General features: G+C 38.0%; 1 protein-coding gene across 8 annotated transcripts in view; it reads right to left on the bottom strand.

The window, feature by feature from the left end:
* The window catches only part of LOC128700853 (protein bric-a-brac 2), a 408,639-nt gene that overhangs the window by 384,949 nt on the left and 3,135 nt on the right, over nt 1-20,555 (bottom strand). For 7 of the 8 annotated variants that reach the window (XM_070104750.1, XM_070104751.1, XM_070104749.1 and 4 more), the window contains exons 3-5: nt 13,982-14,195; nt 5,979-6,158; nt 4,093-4,315 (exon numbers count right to left, since the gene is read on the bottom strand). In XM_070104750.1, coding sequence (XP_069960851.1) covers nt 4,093-4,315; nt 5,979-6,158; nt 13,982-14,188 — 610 coding nt within the window. In that variant the 5' untranslated portion in view covers nt 14,189-14,195. The remainder of the gene's footprint in view (nt 1-4,092; nt 4,316-5,978; nt 6,159-13,981; nt 14,196-20,555) is intronic. The other variant, XM_070104746.1, reaches the window with a different exon arrangement.

Below are 20,555 nucleotides of genomic sequence, written 5' to 3'. Positions count from 1 at the left end.
TTTGTTGCCCTGCTGATGGTCACTAACCCAATACAAGGGCAAAAGACAACAAGTTTCCTGTCTAAGTATTTTGATATCTAATCTATGTATTGAAACAAACCCAGTGTTTCATCTTTACAGGACAAAGCCTTAATGGCAAACCTCCAGAGGATCTGGAATAAATGGCAATGAATACATTAATATGTATTATTTTGATGTCTCCAAATGGTAGCTTACTGTGCTGGAGGCAAAAAGTTGCTGCAACATCACATTAGCTTCCAATATTAGGGACAAAGACATATACTTCTGAACCACAGGTCCCATCTTTGGGAAACTTGGAGGATTTTTGACTTTAACGAGTATATGCCGATATAAATCTGTTGGCTCAAATTCCATCTGTTAATAGTTATGGAGATAATCAACCTCACAGCCCAGTCTCAGGTTATGCCTCCTTAACTAAAAAAGAAATATTATAGGAGTAAGAAATACTAAGAAGCACAAAGGAAAGTAAGACTGAATGTAAGTAGAAGTTTGTAAGATTTACTTGCCATTTAACCTGTTCACAAGACAGAATGAAAAGATAAAAAATCCTGTTAGACTGCAAGACATTACACAGGCTTCGTTTTTACACTTAGGTGTGGAGTAGCTCGATCACTAGTGCACTCAGCTCACACACTGAGCTCCAGAGTTTGAATTCCTGGTGTGGCTGGAAAACATTAGGGATGTGTTTCCATAAGACACCTGCTGTCCATGTTCACCCATCAATATAAAATGGGTACCTGGGTACCCGAGACAAAACTGACCTAATCTGCCCAAAATGCTAAGCATAACAAGCGGCCTTCTATGTAGTAGTATGTCACTGATGTTAGCAAGCCCTGTATACCTTGTACATGTACTTGTAAAAATTAAGATATTATTATTATTCTTAGGTCTTAGACAGGGATGTGTAATGTCACCATGGTTGTTTAACATATTTATAGATGGGGTTGTAAAAGAAGTAAATGTTAGGGTGTTCGGGAGAGGGGTAGGATTATATTATGGGGAATCAAATACAAAATGGGAATTGACACAGTTGCTTTTTGCTGATGATACTGTGCTAATGGGAGATTCTAAAGAAAAATTGCAAAGGTTAGTGGATGAGTTTGAGAATGTGTGTAAAGGTAGAAAGTTGAAAGTGAACATAGAAAAGAGTAAGGTGATGAGGGTATCAAATGATTTAGATGAAGAAAAATTGGATATTAAATTGGGGAGGAGGAGTATGGAAGAAGTGAATATTTTCAGATACTTGGGAGTTGACATGTCGGCGGATGGATTTATGAAGGATGAGGTTAATCATAGAATTGATAAGGGAAAAAAGGTGAGTGGTGTGCTGAGGCATATGTGGAGACAAAAAATATCATCTATGGAGGCAAAGAAGGGAATGTATGAAAGTATAGTGGTACCAACACTCTTATATGGGTGTGAAGCTTGGGTTGTAAATGCTGCAGTGAGGAGATGGTTGGAGGCAGTGGAGATGTCCTGTCTAAGGGCAATGTGTGGTGTAAATATTATGCAGAAAATTCAGAGTTTGGAAATTAGGAGAACGTGTGGAGTTAATAAAAGTATTAGTCAGAGGGCTGAAGAGGGGTTATTGAGGTGGTTTGGTCATTTAGAGAGAATGGATCAAAGTAGAATGACATGGAGAGCATATAAATCTATAGGGGAAGGAAAACTGGGTAGGGGTCATCATCGAAAAGATTGGAGAGGGTAAAGGAGGTTTTGTGGGCGAGGGGCTTGGACTTCCAGCAAGCGTGCATGAGCGTGTTAGATAGGAGTGAATGGAGATGAATGGTATTTGCCACCTGACGAGCTGTTGGAGTGTGAGCAGGGTAATATTTAGTGAAGGGATTCAGGGAAACTGGTTATTTTTATATAGCTGGACTTGAGTCCTGGAAATGGGAAGTACAATGCCTGCACTTTAAAGGAGGGGTTTGGGATATTGGTAGTTTAGAGCGATATACATGTATTGTGTACGTATTTTTATACGTATATACTTCTAAACTTTTGCAATCTGAGCACCTCTGCAAAAACAGTGATTATGTATAAGTGATGTGAAAGTGTTGAACGATGATGAAAGTATTTTCTTTTTGGGGATTTTCTTTCTTTTTTGGATCACCCTGCTTTGGTGGGAGACAGCCGATTAGTTAAAAAAAAAAAAAATTATTACTGGGTATCCCCTTGGGTGACTGCTATCTACCAACCTCCTATTAGTAAGTTGACATAATTCATGAGCCAGCAAGCATAACTGGAGTAGGATAAAGGAAAAATCTTGTAAGTAGAAGTCAGATGACTAAAAATAGCTACTTACTTAAAGCTGTCTCAGGGAGAAGAGTGAAAATCGTATAAAACTGTAACTGTAACTCATTGTAGCTAATTATAAATTTATTACTAAATATAGGACATAACAAGCAAGGTTCTGGTCTTATAACTAGGAACAGGTAACAAACAGAAAAATTACTTTCCTACAAGTTTCTTAAATCAATTTTAATCTTGAAATATTTTCACATTTTATAAAGTCTGGTCTGAGACTGGATCACTGACGTAAAACCCGGAACAATAAACATACTGTATTTTTACTGAAAAGACTCGACCAAGCAGAACCAGGCATGACTGCACATGGGTTATCTCCACCTTGACAGTGGGTAGTGAGAACAGATCACTGAGGATTCCTAAGCCCTGGAATAATAAGCAGGTCTCTTTCTGAACTAAAGAGAAAGATGTAGAGAACTTAGGAGTGTGGTGGAAGCCCTCTAAACCATTCCTTCCTGAACGAGAATTTAAACCACAGGTAACACACGTGCCATCAACATCTCTAAAGGAGAGAGAAAGAGAAAAAAAAAAAAACTGGAAGGAGGCACAACACAAGGGGTTAAAACAAATAAAAAAAGCTTCTATAAATTGATCATCATCAAAAGAAACCCGTGCTCCCTTCTTCCAAATCTCCTAAGATCTACAGCATGATATAAAATTCCAGTACAGTACTAGGCCTCACTTACTGTGAACCATCTGGCTTCCTGCGAGCTGTTTCAATGACCAGTTTTGTATGTGATCTCATTAAGAATTTCAAGCTTGAAAGGGCTCTGTCTCTCTAGACCAAAACAGGGTCTTTGTATCCAAATATCCATGATTTCAGAAATGGCTGATCACCATAGCACAAGCCTTTGTTGGTGAACTTGTCAAACTAACAAAATACCTGCAGGAGGACTCTTACATATTTGGATCCAAAGAAGAGCCAAAGCTGACCCTAGCCTAAGATAACATTAATATTGGCTTTAAGAAACAGTTACTAATGGCAAAAAATTACTGAAAGAAAAACTTTACTGTGAACCAAACTCCCAAGAAAAAATGTCTGTTTCATAAAGAATCATCCTTATTGCATTCAGATTTATTTTCCAAAGGATAAACCAGAGAACAACTTCAGATGTGAGAAACAGATTGAAGCAATTCTTCAGAAAAATCCTATGACTGGTTTAACTTTTCTTATTTTTTTTGGCTGTACTGAATCTTTAGATATTGCTCTAAAATTAATTTTTACACAAGTATCCAGATAAGAAGAGAAATTTAATCCAATTTGGGACATTCCACAAACCTCAAGTCAAGCAAAAGGCAATGTGGTACACAACTGTGAAGAGGAGCCCAGAAAAGTAACCAGTGAATTAGGGATATAAGCAACAAATATCACAGTTTGCCTGTACAGTCATGCGCCGCATAACGACATTTCAGTCAACAACAGACCGTATATACAACAGTGGTTCAATGCACTGCCAGTCATATGAAAGTACAGCACATACATTATGTACAGTATATAATACTTGATTATAAACAACAATGTTAGTGGTTTATGTATTTACTGCACTGTACTTTGTCATTATTCTAGAGTGTATTCTTTCTACTTATAAAACAAAAGGTTTATTGTAAAACAGCATGCAGTGTTATGCCAGCAGCAGCCTCATACACTATGTTGTCAAAACGACAAACTCTTTTAACAATGCACTTCTCAGAATGTATCCCCGTCATTAAGCGACGCATGACTATACTCTGCGACATAACTGCAACAACTCTGTTGAAACCCACCTTCGTATGCAGAATCACTGCATTCTTTTAATTCAACCATCTCTTGTTTGACAGGAATCATTTCTGAATCTGAATCACCTGATAACCGACTGTCATCATTTGGGGTATGTGGTTCTTGAGAGGATTGGTGGACGTCTATAGATAACCTGGGTCGTTTAGGACTGACGGAATCAGTGTCACATCCTTCCGGCGGTCTTGGTGAGGATGAACGAAGTACTCTCTGCTGAAAAGTGATAAAAACCTAAGCTTAATGTTCACTTACGGTTTTTTCCACATGTTAAATACATTACCTACAATATTTCAAGTGATACAGGACAGAAAACCAGCACTACAATGTTTTTTTATAATAATGAAAACAAAGATTTCATTCTAACAATTTGTGAATGTGCTTTCTTTGGGTCACCCTGCTTTGCTGGGAGATGGAGATGGACACAGCGTTAAATTTTAGTCACCTATTGTGATACACATCGTTTATGGAGGAAGGATTCTTCTCAACTTCCTCAACCACTAAATTTCGTACTTTAGGTGTCATTACCTTCCGAAAAACATTCTCTACTACTTCAAAAGAATTTTTTTAAGAAGTGGACACAGAGCAATATTAATTTTGGGAGTCTGGACAGAGAAAGTGTGAAGTGGTCTGATCTTAACATGATGCACCTGCCTCATGGAGAAGCACAAAGTAAAGCTTCTCTGCAATGGGGATTATTGGAAGACTAGTGCTACAAAGAGAGTGTCTGCACATAATTATGTATCGTATTTTTTTTCAAAATAGTTGAGAAACCTGGAATGCTTATTTTTTGAGAAAATTATACCCATATAAGGTCAATTTTCTTTCTGATTCCCTTGTCATGACATTATGGGAACAGAAAATTAGGGGAAAGATTAGTTTTTGTTTTTTTCAATAAATCCACCTTTATGTATTTTTAAGCACTAACTTCAGAAATAACCTTTGTTTCCTCAGGAAATTAGTAGTCTTCAAGAAATAAGCCATTAAAATTACTCCTATTTATACTGATTTCTTTTGGCTTGTTCATCAAATGTTATGCAAGCGAAGGTTACGTAGTCAACCAAATTTCAGAGGAAGCAAAAGTCATCTCTAAAATCAGCCCTTAAAAATACAAAAGAAAACTAGATTCTTATTGAAAAATAGCACTGGTGCATACAACTAATCTAACCAAAATTATTCTGAACATAAGCAAATACCGATTCTTCCTCCATAAGCCATGCGTGTTGTAAGAGGCGACTAAAATGCTGGGAGGGGCTAGTAACCCCTTCTCCTGTATATATTACTAAATGTAAAAGGAGAAATTTTCGTTTTTCCTTTTGGGCCACCCCGCCTCGGTGGGATATGGCTGGTGTGTTGAAAGAAGAAGCAAATACCGAAACTCACAAACTGAGATGTACTGGTTACACACACACACAACTAAAGAGTAAGCATCACAGGCACACTTAGGCCAACTGACAAATTAGCATGTGCACGATGCTGCTGTATGTGCTCTATGCCAGTCATAGACAACACAAACTCAACATCATCTAAGGAATAAATATGGATTCATTACTTTGAAACTATTTTTCAGGGAAATAAAATTTAAATTTATGCTCACACTCCAACAACATGACAAGTCATGAAACTATCAGCTATTATTATGAGAAAATGAATGCAAAAACACTCCTTGGGAAGTGGAACAAAATTCTTCCTCTTTAAGCCATGCATGTCATAAGAGGCGAGTAAAATGCTAGGAGCAAGGGGCTAGTAACCTCTTTTCCTTTATACATTTCTAAATTTAAAGATAAACTTTTGTTTTTCTTTTTAGGTCACCCTGCCTCGGTTGGATATGAAAAAAAAAAAATGCAGAACAGTAATACCATACAATAAAAAATCTTACCTTTTCACTGTCCTCTGCAAGGCCTCTGATCTTCAACATTTCTGCAGTTTTGAGAAATCTAGCCAAATTTTCTTGATGCACATTAACTTCCCCCTGGTATATGAATCGTAGAAGCTTCTCTAAATCTGCAAAACGCACCTCTGGTGGCAATATGACAATTGGATGCTGACATGGATTTGCCTGAAAGAGAACACACTCTGAGATGATACGAAAAATAAGATTTACCTTCGTGAATTTACATTACAGTAAAAATGAAATGTAGATGCCATCATCAATGGCTTTAGCTAAGAACATTCACAGTTTACATTTTGATAAGCTAATACTGAATGTCAAACAAGTGTTACATTCTATCTATTAGCTGTTGAGTCCTTTGTTCCTCATATATTATGGTATATACAGTACTTGTATATGATCAGACTGAAATACTATAGAGTACATAAACCACTTATCTATAGCTTGCACTGACATCACACATTATCTATGACTTTGTAAAGTGTGATGAGGGGTAATGTTGATAATCATATGAAATAACCCAGGCCAATATAAATGCTCATGGATCTTGCAACTGCAAGACTATTTTGATGTGATTTTGGACACAATGGAAGATAAGCAAAATGCACACATAATATATTTAAACTCTGATAAAATTTTTGACATATGTCATCAAGGATTAAGAGTACAGAAAAAGAAAGTAGTGGATTAACTAAACTAAACTAAAAAAAAAAAAAACAGCAAATACAACCCAGCATGTAAATCAAATCTATGATGAGAATTTCTAACCACAATCCAATTTCTGATTCTCGCATTTGATAGACAAAGATACAATTCAGAGCACTGTAACATCATCTGCAGACAAAATACTAGAATCTGCAGTAGTAGTGTACATCAAGTACTCAGCAAACCACCAACTGAAATAAACTCACTCTTCCAATGACCCACAGAAAGCATGTTCAACAAAGACAATTTCAGCTACCTGTACTCTGAGGGGTAAAAAAAAAAATTTAATCACTATATTAATTGCAAAACAATGAAAGGGCCTAAGGATAACTATGAAAGAAGCCCTTATAAACAAGGAGCACTACCTTTACTATTACAAACCACGGAATAGATAACAAGAACCTTTAAATGAGAGATGCTAAATCACTGATAATACCCTATAAAGCACTTGTACACTCAACTACAGTAGGGCCCCACTTTACGGCATTTTGCCTTACGGTGTTCTACTAATATTGACATTTCAAATTATGACCAAAATTCACTAGATGGCTCCACACCTAACTTTCTAATACGGTCACCACGCCCCACCCGTTTTGTTTACTTTCTCCATGAGCTCTTTGAGCACTGTCTCTCCATTATGTATCGAAACTTTCCAAAATTTCAAGTGTGCGTGCAGGTACACATTAAAATCACTAAGAGTGCCTAGGTGGGAGACGACCGACTTGTTGAAAAAAAAAATAAATAATAATACACAATAATAATCACTTTCAGGCACATTAAATGTCATATATTACATTAATATAAACTTATTCATCAATCCATTTATGATATTTTTTCAAAATTATATAATAAACATGCTACATAACATATAAACATGATAAATAAGCCCCACAGAAGAATAAATTAACATAAATATGAGACGTTCATAGGTAGTAGGTTGGTAGACAGCAACCGCCCAGGGAGGTACTACCGTCCTGCCAAGTGAGTGTAAAACGAAAGCCTGTAATTGTTTTACATGATGGTAGGATTGCTGGTGTCCTTTTTTCTGTCTCATGAACATGCAAGATTTCAGGTACGTCTTGCTACTTCTACTTACACTTAGGTCACACTACACATACATGTACAAGCACATATATACACACCCCTCTGGGTTTTCTTCTATTTTCTTTCTAGTTCTTATTCTTGTTTATTTCCTCTTATCTCCATGGGGAAGTGGAACAGAATTCTTCCTCCGTAAGCCATGCGTGTTGTAAGAGGCAACTAAAATGCCGGGAGCAAGGGGCTAGTAACCTCTTCTCCTGTATATATTACTAAATGTAAAAGGAGAAACTTTCGTTTTTCCTTTTGGGCCACCCCGCCTCGGTGGGATACGGCCGGTGTGTTGAAAGAAAGAAAGAAATATGAGACGTTCATAGGTAGTAGGTTGGTAGACAGAAACCACCCAGGGAAGTACTACCGCCCTGCCAAATGAGTGTGAAACGAAAGCCTGTAATTGTTTTACATGATGGTAGGATTGCTGGTGTCCTTTGTCTGTCTCATAAATATGCAAGATTACAGGTACGTCTTGCTACTTCTACTTACACTTAGGTCACACTACACATATTAAAGTGTATAAACTAAGGGAGGAGGAAGTTCGGGTGAGATATAACCAACTATTGGCAGAAAGGTGGGCTGGTGCAAGTATGAGTAGTGGGGGGGGGGGGGGGGGGTTGATGAGGGTTGGAATAGTTTTAAAAATGCAGTATTAGAATGTGGGGCAGAAGTTTGTGGTTATAGGAGGGTGGGTGCAGGAGGAAAGAGGAGTATTTGGTGGAATGAAGTAGTAAAGGGTGTGATAAAAGAGAAAAAGTTAGCTTATGAGAGGTTTTTACAAAGCAGAAGTGTTATAAGAAGAGTAGAGTATATGGAGAGTAAAAGAAAGGTAAAGAGAGTGGTGAGAGTGCAAAAGGAGAGCAGATGATAGAGTGGGAGAGGCACTGTCAAGAAATTTTAATGAAAATAAGAAAAAAATTTGGAGCGAGTTAAACAAGTTAAGAAGCCTAGAGAATGAATGGATTTGTCAGTTAAAAACAGAGTAGGGGAGTTAGTAGATGGGGAGATGGAGGTATTGGGTAGATGGCAAGAACATTTTGAGGAACTTTTAAATGTCGACAAAGAAAGGGAAGCGGTAATTTCATGCACTGGCCAGGGAGGTATACCATCTTTCAGGAGTGAAGAACAGGATGTGAGTGTGCGTGAGGTGCGTGAGGCATTACGTAGAATGAAAGGGGGTAAAGCAGCTGGAACTGACGGAATCATGACAGAAATGCTAAAAGCAGGAGGGATATAGTGTTGGAGTGGTTAGTATTTTTGTTTAATAAATGTATGAAAGAGGGGAAGGTACCTAGGGATTGGCAGAGAGCATGTATAGTCCCTTTATATAAAGGGAAAGGGGACAAAAGAGACTGTAAAAATTATAGAGGAATAAGCTTACTGAGTATACCAGGAAAAGTGTACGGTAGGGTTATAATTGAAAGAATTAGAGGTAAGACAGAATGTAGGATTGCGGATGAGCAAGGAGGTTTTAGAGTGGGTAGGGGATGTGTAGATCAGGTGTTTACATTGAAGCATATATGTGAACAGTATTTAGATAAAGATAGGGAAGTTTTTATTGCATTTATGGATTTAGAAAAGGCATATGATAGAGTGGATAGAGGAGCAATGTGGCAGATGTTGCAAGTATATGGAATAGGTGGTAAGTTATTAAATGCTGTAAAGAGTTTTTATGAGGATAGTGAGGCTCAGGTTAGGGTGTGTAGAAGAGAGGGAGACTACTTCCCGGTAAAAGTAGGTCTTAGACAGGGATGTGTAATGTCACCATGGTTGTTTAATATATTTATAGATGGGGTTGTAAAGGAAGTAAATGCTAGGGTGTTTGGGAGAGGGGTGGGATTAAATTATGGGGAATCAAATTCAAAATGGGAATTGACACAGTTACTTTTTGCTGATGATACTGTGCTTATGGGAGATTCTAAAGAAAAATTGCAAAGGTTAGTGGATGAGTTTGGGAATGTGTGTAAAGGTAGAAAGTTGAAAGTGAACATAGAAAAGAGTAAGGTGATGAGGGTGTCAAATGATTTGGATAAAGAAAAATTGGATATCAAATTGGGGAGGAGGAGTATGGAAGAAGTGAATGTTTTCAGATACTTGGGAGTTGACGTGTCGGCGGATGGATTTATGAAGGATGAGGTTAATCATAGAATTGATGAGGGAAAAAAGGTGAGTGGTGCGTTGAGGTATATGTGGAGTCAAAAAACGTTATCTATGGAGGCAAAGAAGGGTATGTATGAAAGTATAGTAGTACCAACACTCTTATATGGGTGTGAAGCTTGGGTGGTAAATGCAGCAGCGAGGAGACGGTTGGAGGCAGTGGAGATGTCCTGTTTAAGGGCAATGTGTGGTGTAAATATTATGCAGAAAATTCGGAGTGTGGAAATTAGGAGAAGGTGTGGAGTTAATAAAAGTATTAGTCAGAGGGCAGAGGAGGGGTTGTTGAGGTGGTTTGGTCATTTAGAGAGAATGGATCAAAGTAGAATGACATGGAAAGCATATAAATCTATAGGGGAAGGAAGGCGGGGTAGGGGTCGTCCTCGAAAGGGTTGGAGAGAGGGGGTAAAGGAGGTTTTGTGGGTAAGGGGCTTGGACTTCCAGCAAGCGTGCGTGAGCGTGTTAGATAGGAGTGAATGGAGACGAATGGTACTTGGGACCTGACGATCTGTTGGAGTGTGAGCAGGGTAATATTTAGTGAAGGGATTCAGGGAAACCGGTTATTTTCATATAGTCGGACTTGAGTCCTGGAAATGGGAAGTACAATGCCTGCACTTTAAAGGAGGGGTTTGGGATATTGGCAGTTTGGAGGGATATGTTGTGTATCTTTATATGTGTATGCTTCTAGACTGTTGTATTCTGAGCACCTCTGCAAAAACAGTGATAATGTGCGAGTGTGGTGAAAGTGTTGAATGATGATGAAAGTATTTTCTTTTTGGGGATTTTCTTTCTTTTTTGGGTCACCCTGCCTCGGTGGGAGACGGCCGACTTGTTGAAAAAAAAAAAAAAAAAAAAAAAAAAAAAAAAAAAAAAATGTATGAAAGAGGGGAAGGTACCTAGGGATTGGCAGAGAGCATGTATAGTCCCTTTATATAAAGGGAAGGAGGACAAAAGAGATTGTAAAAATTATAGAGGAATAAGTTTACTGAGTATACCAGGAAAAGTGTACGGTAGGGTTATAATTGAAAGAATTAGAGGCAAGACAGAATGTAGGATTGCGGATGAGCAGGGAGGTTTCAGAGTGGGTAGGGGATGTGTAGATCAAGTGTTTACATTGAAGCATATATGTGAACAGTATTTAGATAAAGGTAGGGAAGTTTTTATTGCATTTATGGATTTAGAAAAGGCATACGATAGAGTGGATAGGGAAGCAATGTGGCAGATGTTGCAAGTATATGGAATAGGTGGTAAGTTAGTAAAGGCTGTAGAGAGTTTTTATGAGGATAGTGAGGCTCAGGTTAAGGTGTGTAGAAGAGAGGGAGATTATGTCCCGGTAAAAGTAGGTCTTAGACAGGGATGTGTAATGTCACCATGGTTGTTTAATATATTTATAGATGGGGTTGTAAAAGAAGTAAATGCTAGGGTGTTCGGGAAAGGGGTGGGATTAAATTATGGGGAATCAAATTCAAATTGGGAATTGACACAGTTGCTCTTTGCTGATGATACTGTGCTTATGGGAGATTCTAAAGAAAAATTGCAAAGGTTAGTGGATGAGTTTGGGAGTGTGTGTAAAGGTAGCAAGTTGAAAGTGAACATAGAGAAGAGTAAGGTGATGAAGGTATCAAATGATTTAGATAAAGGAAAATTGGATATCATATTGTGGAGGAAGAGTATGGAAGAAGTGAATGTTTTCAGATACTTGGGAGTTGATGTGTCGGCGGATGGATTTATGAAGGATGAGGTTAATCATAGAATTGACGAGGGAAAAAAGGTGAGTGGTGCGTTGAGGTATATGTAGAAACAAAAAACGTTATCTATGGAGGCAAAAAAGGGAATGTATGAAAGTATAGTAGTACCAACACTCTTATATGGGTGTGAAGCTTGGGTTGTGAATGCAGCAGCAAAGAGGCAGTTGGAGGCAGTGGAGATGTCCTGTCTAAGGGCAATGTGTGGTGTAAATATTATGCAGAAAATTTGGAGTGTGGAAATTAAGAGGTGTGGAGTTAATAAAAGTATTAGTCAGAGGGCTGAAGAGGGGTTGTTGAGGTGGTTTGGTCATTTCGAGAGAATGGATCAAAGTAGAATGACATGGAGAGCATTTAAATCTGTAGGGGACGGAAGGCGGGGTAAGGGTCGTCCTCGAAAAGGTTGGAAGGAAGGGGTAAGGAAGGTTTTGTGGGCGAGGGGCTTGGACTTCCAGTAGGTGTGCATGAGCATGTTTGATAGGAGTGAATGGAGATGAATGGTATTTGGGACTTGACGATCTGTTGAGTGTGAGCAGGGTAATATTTAGTGAAGGGATTCAGGGAAACCGGTTATTTTTATATAGCTGGACTTGAGTCCTGGAAATGGGAAGTACAATGCCTGCACTCTAAAGGAGGGGTTCGGGATATTAGCAGTTTGGAGGGATATGTTGTGTATCTTTATACGTATATGTTTCTAAACTGTTGTGTTCTGAGCACCTCTGCAAAAACAATGATTATGTGTGAGTGAGGTGAAAGTGTTGAATGATGATTAAAGTATTTTCTTTTTGGGGATTTTCTTTCTTTTTGGGTCACCCTGCCTCGGTGGGAGACGGCCGACTTGTTTAAAAAAAAAAAAAAAAATATAGACGTTACATGTATGAACCAAAACCAGACACTTTCGTCTGCTTGTTTACACAACTCCGCATCTCTCTCCTCTCTCATGTACTCATTCTCTCTCATTTATTTGTTTTACCTTGTTTACTCACCTCTCACCCTACATTAAGACTACAAATATTTTAAGGTAAGTAATGTGTGTACTGTATGTGCATTTTATCGCTCTAGGGAGCTTTAAATGTTGCAGTATATTACGTGTGGGTGGGGTAGCCTAGCCTTGCTGGCTACCATACCTCCCACACCTGACTTCCTACAAATAAATACCACTCACCTCTCGCCCTACATTAAGACTACAAATATTTTAAAGTAAGTTATGAATGTACTGTATATGCATTTTATCGCTCTGGGGCACTTTAAATGTCGTAGTATATTTCCTGTGGGTGGGGTGGCCTGGCTGGCTACCATACCTCCCACACCTGACTTCCTACAAGTAAATACTACTCACCTCTCACCGTACATTAAGACTACAAATATTTTAAGGTAAATAATAAGTGTACTGTATGTGCATTTAATTTTTATTGTTTTTAATGCCTAGTTCTATTGCTAACTTAATATATTTAGTGTAAACTTATTATCTGGCATTTATATGCATTTATACCATATTTCATGTCATATGAGATGCACATTTTTTCCATAAAATGTTTCCAAAGACCATATTGCGTCCTATAAACTGAAGGTCAGTGACGGGAGCTATAAGTTTTGGGTGTAGGGTGGGCTGTAACTCTCCCAGTTACATCTAATGCCGAGCCATTGAAACTAAAACAAGTCTTATGAGGCGCAAAATACAGTAAGTGGAAAAAATGGCTTTCTGCTTTCCAGCGATGTCCGCTCTCGGGTGGTAGCCTGGAACTTAACCTGCTGTATAAGTGGGGCCCTACTGTATATTATTGCTATAGTAAACTACTATCCCTATGAACTCAAATTAAGTTGTAATAAACAACTGTCGATAAATAAACAGAAGGGTGGATGAGGGGCTCGAACTGTGATCCGTAAATTGACAGTCTGACACTATATCGTCAAGGCCTGGGTTAGCCTTGAAGGTACAGTGTCAGACTGTGAATTTACAGACAGCAGTTCATGCCTCCAGCCACCCTTCTGTTTATTCAACATCCCTATCTTTAAACTTTAACACTGAAATTTCTTCCAGGCAATTTCTTATCGGTTAGGCTGTGATGCCTACATCAGACTGCATGCAGGAGCCTCGAGCACCCTGCCATTTCAGGCTAGCAACCAGGAGGCCTAGTCTGAGACTGGGCCATGGTAGTGGATAATCCCTCAAACCATCAATAAGTAGAAAGTCAAATCCTAATTGTGAAATATTAATTTCAAACTACCTAGGTAGATTTAAGTTTCCTTTTCTGTCACAAATGTAAAAACAGATTAGTACTGTATAGTACTAACCTTCAAGAGATCTCTGAAGAAAACTGAACAGGCTGAAAGTAGCATTTTGTGAGCTTTGAGGAACTGTCCTTCGCATGCTAGAGTTACATCTACAAAATCTTGGTCATTCTTGAAACCATCCAGCGCTGTTACTAAGCTAGAGTGGAAGTTGTTCCAGCGGAGGCAGAACTCCTGGGCATTAGCTGTCATTCCACCAGAGTCCTCCATCACGCTCCTGAAAGAAAGGGATATTTATTTTTCTCCCATTTTTACATTATGTTTAATTACATACTGGTACTACAAATGCAGAAAAAATAAAAAGGCACAATACCACGACTGGAACAATAACAAATAGCTCGCACACAGAAGAACGAAACTTATGACCCAAAAGTCATCTTAAGTTTCAATCTTCTAAGTGCAAGTTATTTGTGTACTACATATGCAACCTGCACATGAGATAGTGGTAGCAACATTCTTATATGGGTGTGAAGCTTGGGTTGTGAATGTTGCAGTGAGGAGGCAGCTGGAGGCAGTGGAGATGTCCTGTCTAAGAGTAACATGTGGCATAAATATTATGCAGAGAATTCGGAGTGTGGAAATTAAGAGGTGTGGAGTTACTAAAAGTATTATTCAAAGGGCTGAGGAGGGGTTGTTGAGGTGGTTTAGTCATTTAGAGAGGATGGAGCAAAATATGACTTGGCGTGTATAAATCTGTAGTGGAGGGAAGGAGGGGTAGGGGTCATCCTTGGAAAGGATGGGGGGAGGGGGTAAAGGTTTTGTGAGCAAGGGACTTGGACATACAGCAGGCATGTGTGAGAGTATTAGATAGGTGTGTGAATGTTAGATAAGAGTGGAGATAAATGTTTTTTGCAGTGTGAGCAGGGTAATATTTTGTGAAGAGATTCTGGCTACTGGCCAGCTGGACTTAGAGTCCCAGAGGTGGGAAGTACAGTGCCTGCACTCTAAAGGGGAAGTTTGGGGCATCTGCTGTTAAGAGTGACACCTAAACTGTCATATCTGTGTGCCTCTGGCAAGACAGTGATAATGTGAATGATGGTGAAAGTGCGTGTTTTTCAGGTCAACCTGCCTTGGTGGGGGATGGCCAGTGTAAAAAAAAAAAAAAAAAAAGAAAAAAAAAAAAATGCCTTTCTAATTCCAAAATTGTGTATATAACAACCCTATTTCTCTACATATGGTATACAGCTTCTCCTCACTTAACAACGTAGTTGCATTCCAAAGACCACATTAGTGAATAAATTCGTCACAAAGCAAGGAGCATACAACAATGGTAGTGGGTTTGTGTCAACCATCTCTGATATTGCTTTAATGTCACCTTTGCACCATTTATAACATTTCTGGTATACTTTTAAATTTTTATACAGTAGTGTACTGTATACTGTAATAAACAGAATAGAGGTAATCAGCTCTAATATAAATTTAAGTATGCATACTGGTCAGATAGCCCGTCGTAAGTCCGAGTCGTCGGCAAACACTTACATTGCTAAGTGAGGAGAGGCTGTATTAGATGAAGTTACGTTAATGTTATTTAACCAAATTTAACCAAGACTGCATAAAATGCCATGCATAATTATGAACTATTCCTTGTAAAAAAATACACTTAAGGAGTGCCTCCGGCAAATTTCCGCGCGCGCTCACCGAAATATCGGAAAAATATGGATAGTGAGTTATATATACTGAAAAATAGCTCAACTCTTTGGCAACACAATGGTACCAGAATGAATGTTCTACGACGTTTCTACAAGAAATTACAGTCATTTATATGAGGTAAGGTGACGGTGATATTGGTAGCGAGTCTGCTCACAGCCCATATATATTTTGGAAATTTTTCCTTGTTTTTTATCGCTTTTTCTTGCATTATACTTTCTAATATAATAACTGAGTACTTGGCATCATAAAACTGAAGGCGGAGCTTATCCCTAGATTGAGCAACAGTCATTAATCATATCATAATGCGCGGAAGGGTTGCCGCGCCAGGAGAAATCACTTCATTATTACGCTTATATCAGCTTATATATCAACTCTACAGCTTATTTATCTATCAGAATTGTTCTAATATGATATAATAAACACTCTAAATAACATACAAACATGTTATATACTCTAGACTGAAAAAAATAGACCATAATATGGCGAAAGATTATCGGGAATATTTCGATAAATATTGAGTTACTGCTCTCCATGTCGTCTCCGTGTCGTATTCTTTGGTCTCTGAGTAAGAGAAAACGGTGTTTTGAAGAGGATAACTGCACTAGAACATCAGTTTACTAAGAAATACACCCAAACAAACGCGATTTTCGCGAAAAAAAAACTTTTTTTTTTGAGACGGTGGGCCGGCCGGCGTTCTAGGCCTATATCTCGGAAGTAACTTATTCCTCTACAGTTGCTATTTCTGCATTTATTACTTAATTAAATGGAATAATATTCACAGAAATTGTAGAATAATGGTTTCTCTAATTTTGTTAAAGGTAATTTTGGAAATATTCAAATACTTTCGGAGTTATGTGGGAGTAAAGGGCAGATTTTTTGCAGTATTCCAGGAACTAAAAAAAAATTTTTTTTTTTTTATATAAAGATACGTTATTTAGAGAAAAGGCGTTGCCTAAAATTAGTTTAAGCATTGCTCTCTCGGCACCAAGTGTCCAAACAACCTTACGATGTCCCATATAGGAATGATTTTTGAGACAAGGACATTTTTCAGAAAATCAGTCTTTTTCAGTCTTTTCTCAGTTGTCGTTTGAGGTATATTTTTGATAAATATTTTCAAGAATGAGTGAAAACACTTTGTCTTGTGCACCAAAACTGGAGGAAATCGGACGGTAAACAAAAAAGCTACATTTTTTTGCCGGAGGCACTCCTTAAGCTACAAAGAATAAAGTCACAATACCATAGCTGCAACAATGTACATGTATATACAATAGTCCCCCCATATCTGCAGGGAATATGTTCTAAGACCTACCATGGATACCCGAAACCGTGGATGGAAGCAAACCATAAATATAAGTCGTTTTTCATTTACACAGAGACCCATGATGTTTAATTGATAAACTGCACACAGTAAGTTGAGAATTAGCGCTTTTTTACTGATGGGAAGCAATTTATAGCTTCTCTTAGGCTCTGAAGAACTGCCATCATTACTTTTGTACTTTGTGGCCATTATTAAAACCCTTTATCGGGCAGAGGCAGTTTTGACTGCCTTTAACCCCTTCAGGGTCCAAGGCCCAAATCTGAAGTGGTGCCCCAGTGTCCAAGAATTTAAAAAAAAAAAATTTGTTATTTTTTCTTATGAAATGGTAGAGAATCTTTTAGTGAAGGTAATAAAACAAAAAGTACGAAATTTGATGGAAAATTGACGAAATTATGCTCTCGTGAATTTTGATGTGTCAGCGATATTTACGAATCGGCGATTTTGCCAACTTTGACTCCCATTTTAGGCCAATTACATTATTCCAGTCAACCAAATTCTTAGCTATTTCACTAGTATTACTTCTACTCTATCGATTGAGCACAAGAAATCGCCAAGTCTACTGTTTCAACTACAAATTAAAGTGATCAGAAATTGTTAATTTGGCCAATTTAACACAAAGTTCAAAATATTCCAATTTCAAAATAGGGTCCAGAATAAACAATGTAGGTATTCCCGGAACTAAACTAACATTTCCTCTGTTCATTAGTTACGTTTTGAGGCTTTACAAATAAATTCCATTTTGATTTTTTATTCACAAAATGAATTTTTATTCACACCAAAAAATAGAACATTTACTGTTATGCAATACTGTAATAATTGTATAAATATCATCACCATATTTGTGAATGCATATTAGACCCACCAGCTGGCATGTATTAGACGTGTGAGGTCGTTTGTTTACTCTAGAATATCGGCAAAAATTTAACATTTCTGCTACTTTGAGCTCAGTTTCAAGCCATTTCCAGTGCTAAAACCAATCAAAATCATCTCTGTTTCTGTAATATTTCTTCCATTCTATCAAAAGAGACCAAGAAATCGCAAATACAACTATAAAAAACATACGAAAAAACACTGCAAAGTTGCTGTTTTAATTGAAAAATCATGATTTCAGTTTTTTTTCTCTCATACACAGTGTGCTGCAGGATCTGTTTTATGTGGTGCACACATACCACATAGATGTATTCTCTCATATCTAGGCCCAAATGTACCACTCACAGTTTATCAGAGTGAGCTGAGCTCATGACGTAGATCTACGGTTTGGACCCTGAACGTAAAGCCGTAGATCTACGGAACGGACCCTGAAAGGGTTAAACACGTGCACCTTTACACGTGTCATCCTACTCGTGCTGCGCATCTGGATTCCCGTTCTTTAATTTTGACCAATCACAAGCCTTCCCTGAGTCGCTTCAGCTAAGTGGTGATGGCGTTTGCCGGCTTCCCATTGGTTGAGAGAACAAAATGTAAACACTTGTGGCTTGCCGTTGCCCAGAGTGGGTTTTTTCCATCTAGTGTCACTAATATACTCTTGGATTTTACCCTCTACAATGTCGGTAAGTACTGATTGTTGTGTTTAGTGTGTACATGAATAGTTTAGGCATATTTTGATATATACATAAAGTCCGTGTGAAGCATAATGTGAGTGTAGCATGCAGTTGAAAAAAGTGCAACAAAAGAAGGGCAGTCAGGACTGCCTCTGCCCGAGTAGGGACATAGTCCACTTTCAGTAAAATAAATATTTATAAAAAAAATTCTACTGCATATATGAATTCGGTAGTGGTCTGGATGTATACAGAACGTTTTTATTGTCCTTCCAGATCAATGAGAAATTGTTTTATGGGGAGCCCTCCAGCACCAGGTCAAAATATGTCTGTATTTTGGACAACAGTGACTCAGAACCAGAGGTAGATGACCCTGAATTGCTTGATAGTGGTGATGAATACTTGCCACCAGATGCAGAGGTGTCGAGTGAAGATGAGGAGGAAGAAAGGCCAGCCAAAAAGCAGAAATTAGTCAAGAAAAAGAGAGGCATTATGATCAAGGAGTACCCTGATGAGAAACATATTTATGACGATCTTGCTCTTCAAGGTGAACCTAAGTGGTCCCAGGTTGACCTCCAAAATAACCCTTTGCCGGCATATGAACATGAAAAGCCTCTTCAATCAAATTATGTCTCCATATCAGTATTTTTGTGATTTCTTTACTCCAGACATGGTAGATAACATAGCATCTCAAACAAATTTGTATGCCGAGCAAAAAAACATAAATAATAATTTTGCAACAGATTCTGAAGAGATCATGAGGTTCATAGGTATTTTGTTGATCATGGGTATTATTCAATCACCATCACTCGAAGACTATTGGGCAGGTTCATTTAGGATCCCCCAGGTTGCAGAAGTCATGGGGTCTAAGAGGTTTAGGTTACTTAGACGTACTATCCATTTCAATGACAACACACAAAAGGATAATGACAGATTCCAATTGCTTCATAGACTTCCATTCTAGCAATTAGTAATATACAATGATTGCTCTTCCTCATGAATCTCAGGAATATGGGACTTGAAAGTTTTATCCCTTTGCAATTTGTCCTTGTTGCTATTTCTTTCATTTTTATATTTTTCTAATACTTACAAAATGTTTTGATACAAGTTCTATTGATGGCTACCTACACATGTGGACTGTTAACAACAACAGCTAGCTGTACCTCGGTCGACAGCGTTCTCAGCTAACACACTGAGTGTCTGTGGTTCGATCCCCGGCATGGGTGGAAACACTAGGCATGTTTCCTTACACCTGCTGTCCTTGCTCACCTATCAGTAAGCAGGTACCTGGGTGTTAGTTGACTGGTGTGGGTCACATCCTGGGGGATAAGATTGAAGGACCACAATGAAAATAAGATGGAGTCCCCGATGACGCACTGACTTTCTTGGGTTATCCTGGCTTGCTAACCCTCCAGGTTAAAAATTCAAACAAATCTACCTTAGCTTCTTTGAATAAGCAAGGAAACTTGGCTATAAATAATACTGAAGTCCTCAAAACCAGTCACAGGCAAATCAAAGGTAAACAACAGCCATGAAATATATTCAGGGGTGATCTGAGGAACAAGAAAGACAACAATTCCTCATACCAAGAGCCCCCCTGCCACAAAATTAGACCAAAAAATAAAGATTCTGCAACAAAATTAATAAAAGTTTATTTAGGCAGAGATACACAAAAAAACAATTAACATACACAGTGTAAATTATGACAATTAACATACAGTGTAAATTATGACAATTAACATACACAGTGTAAATTATGACACTTCAAGACCCCTCTGGGGGTCTTTTTTTATTATTATTTTTTAAATACACTACCTAACAGAATACTCCATTCTACTGAATGTACAACAATGCACACAACCATATGACCTGTCTTTGTAATACTCACTTGTGCTTTATAGTTATCTGTTTACAATAATGTATTATCACTGATTTCATCATTGCTTAGTTAATCTTAAGTTAATTTTAAGCCAGCCCGTAATGCTATGCATAGTATAAGTGGCTTTGGCATGCTGCTCTTATCTGTATTTTTTGTACCTCTGTATGTGTGCTCAAATTTTTAAATAAATAA

Source organism: Cherax quadricarinatus, chromosome 94, assembly GCF_038502225.1.
Source record: "Cherax quadricarinatus isolate ZL_2023a chromosome 94, ASM3850222v1, whole genome shotgun sequence".
NCBI classification, from domain to species: Eukaryota; Metazoa; Arthropoda; class Malacostraca; order Decapoda; family Parastacidae; genus Cherax; species Cherax quadricarinatus.
Note: the sequence above shows the minus strand (reverse complement) of the source record. Positions and strands in the feature narration are given on the sequence as shown.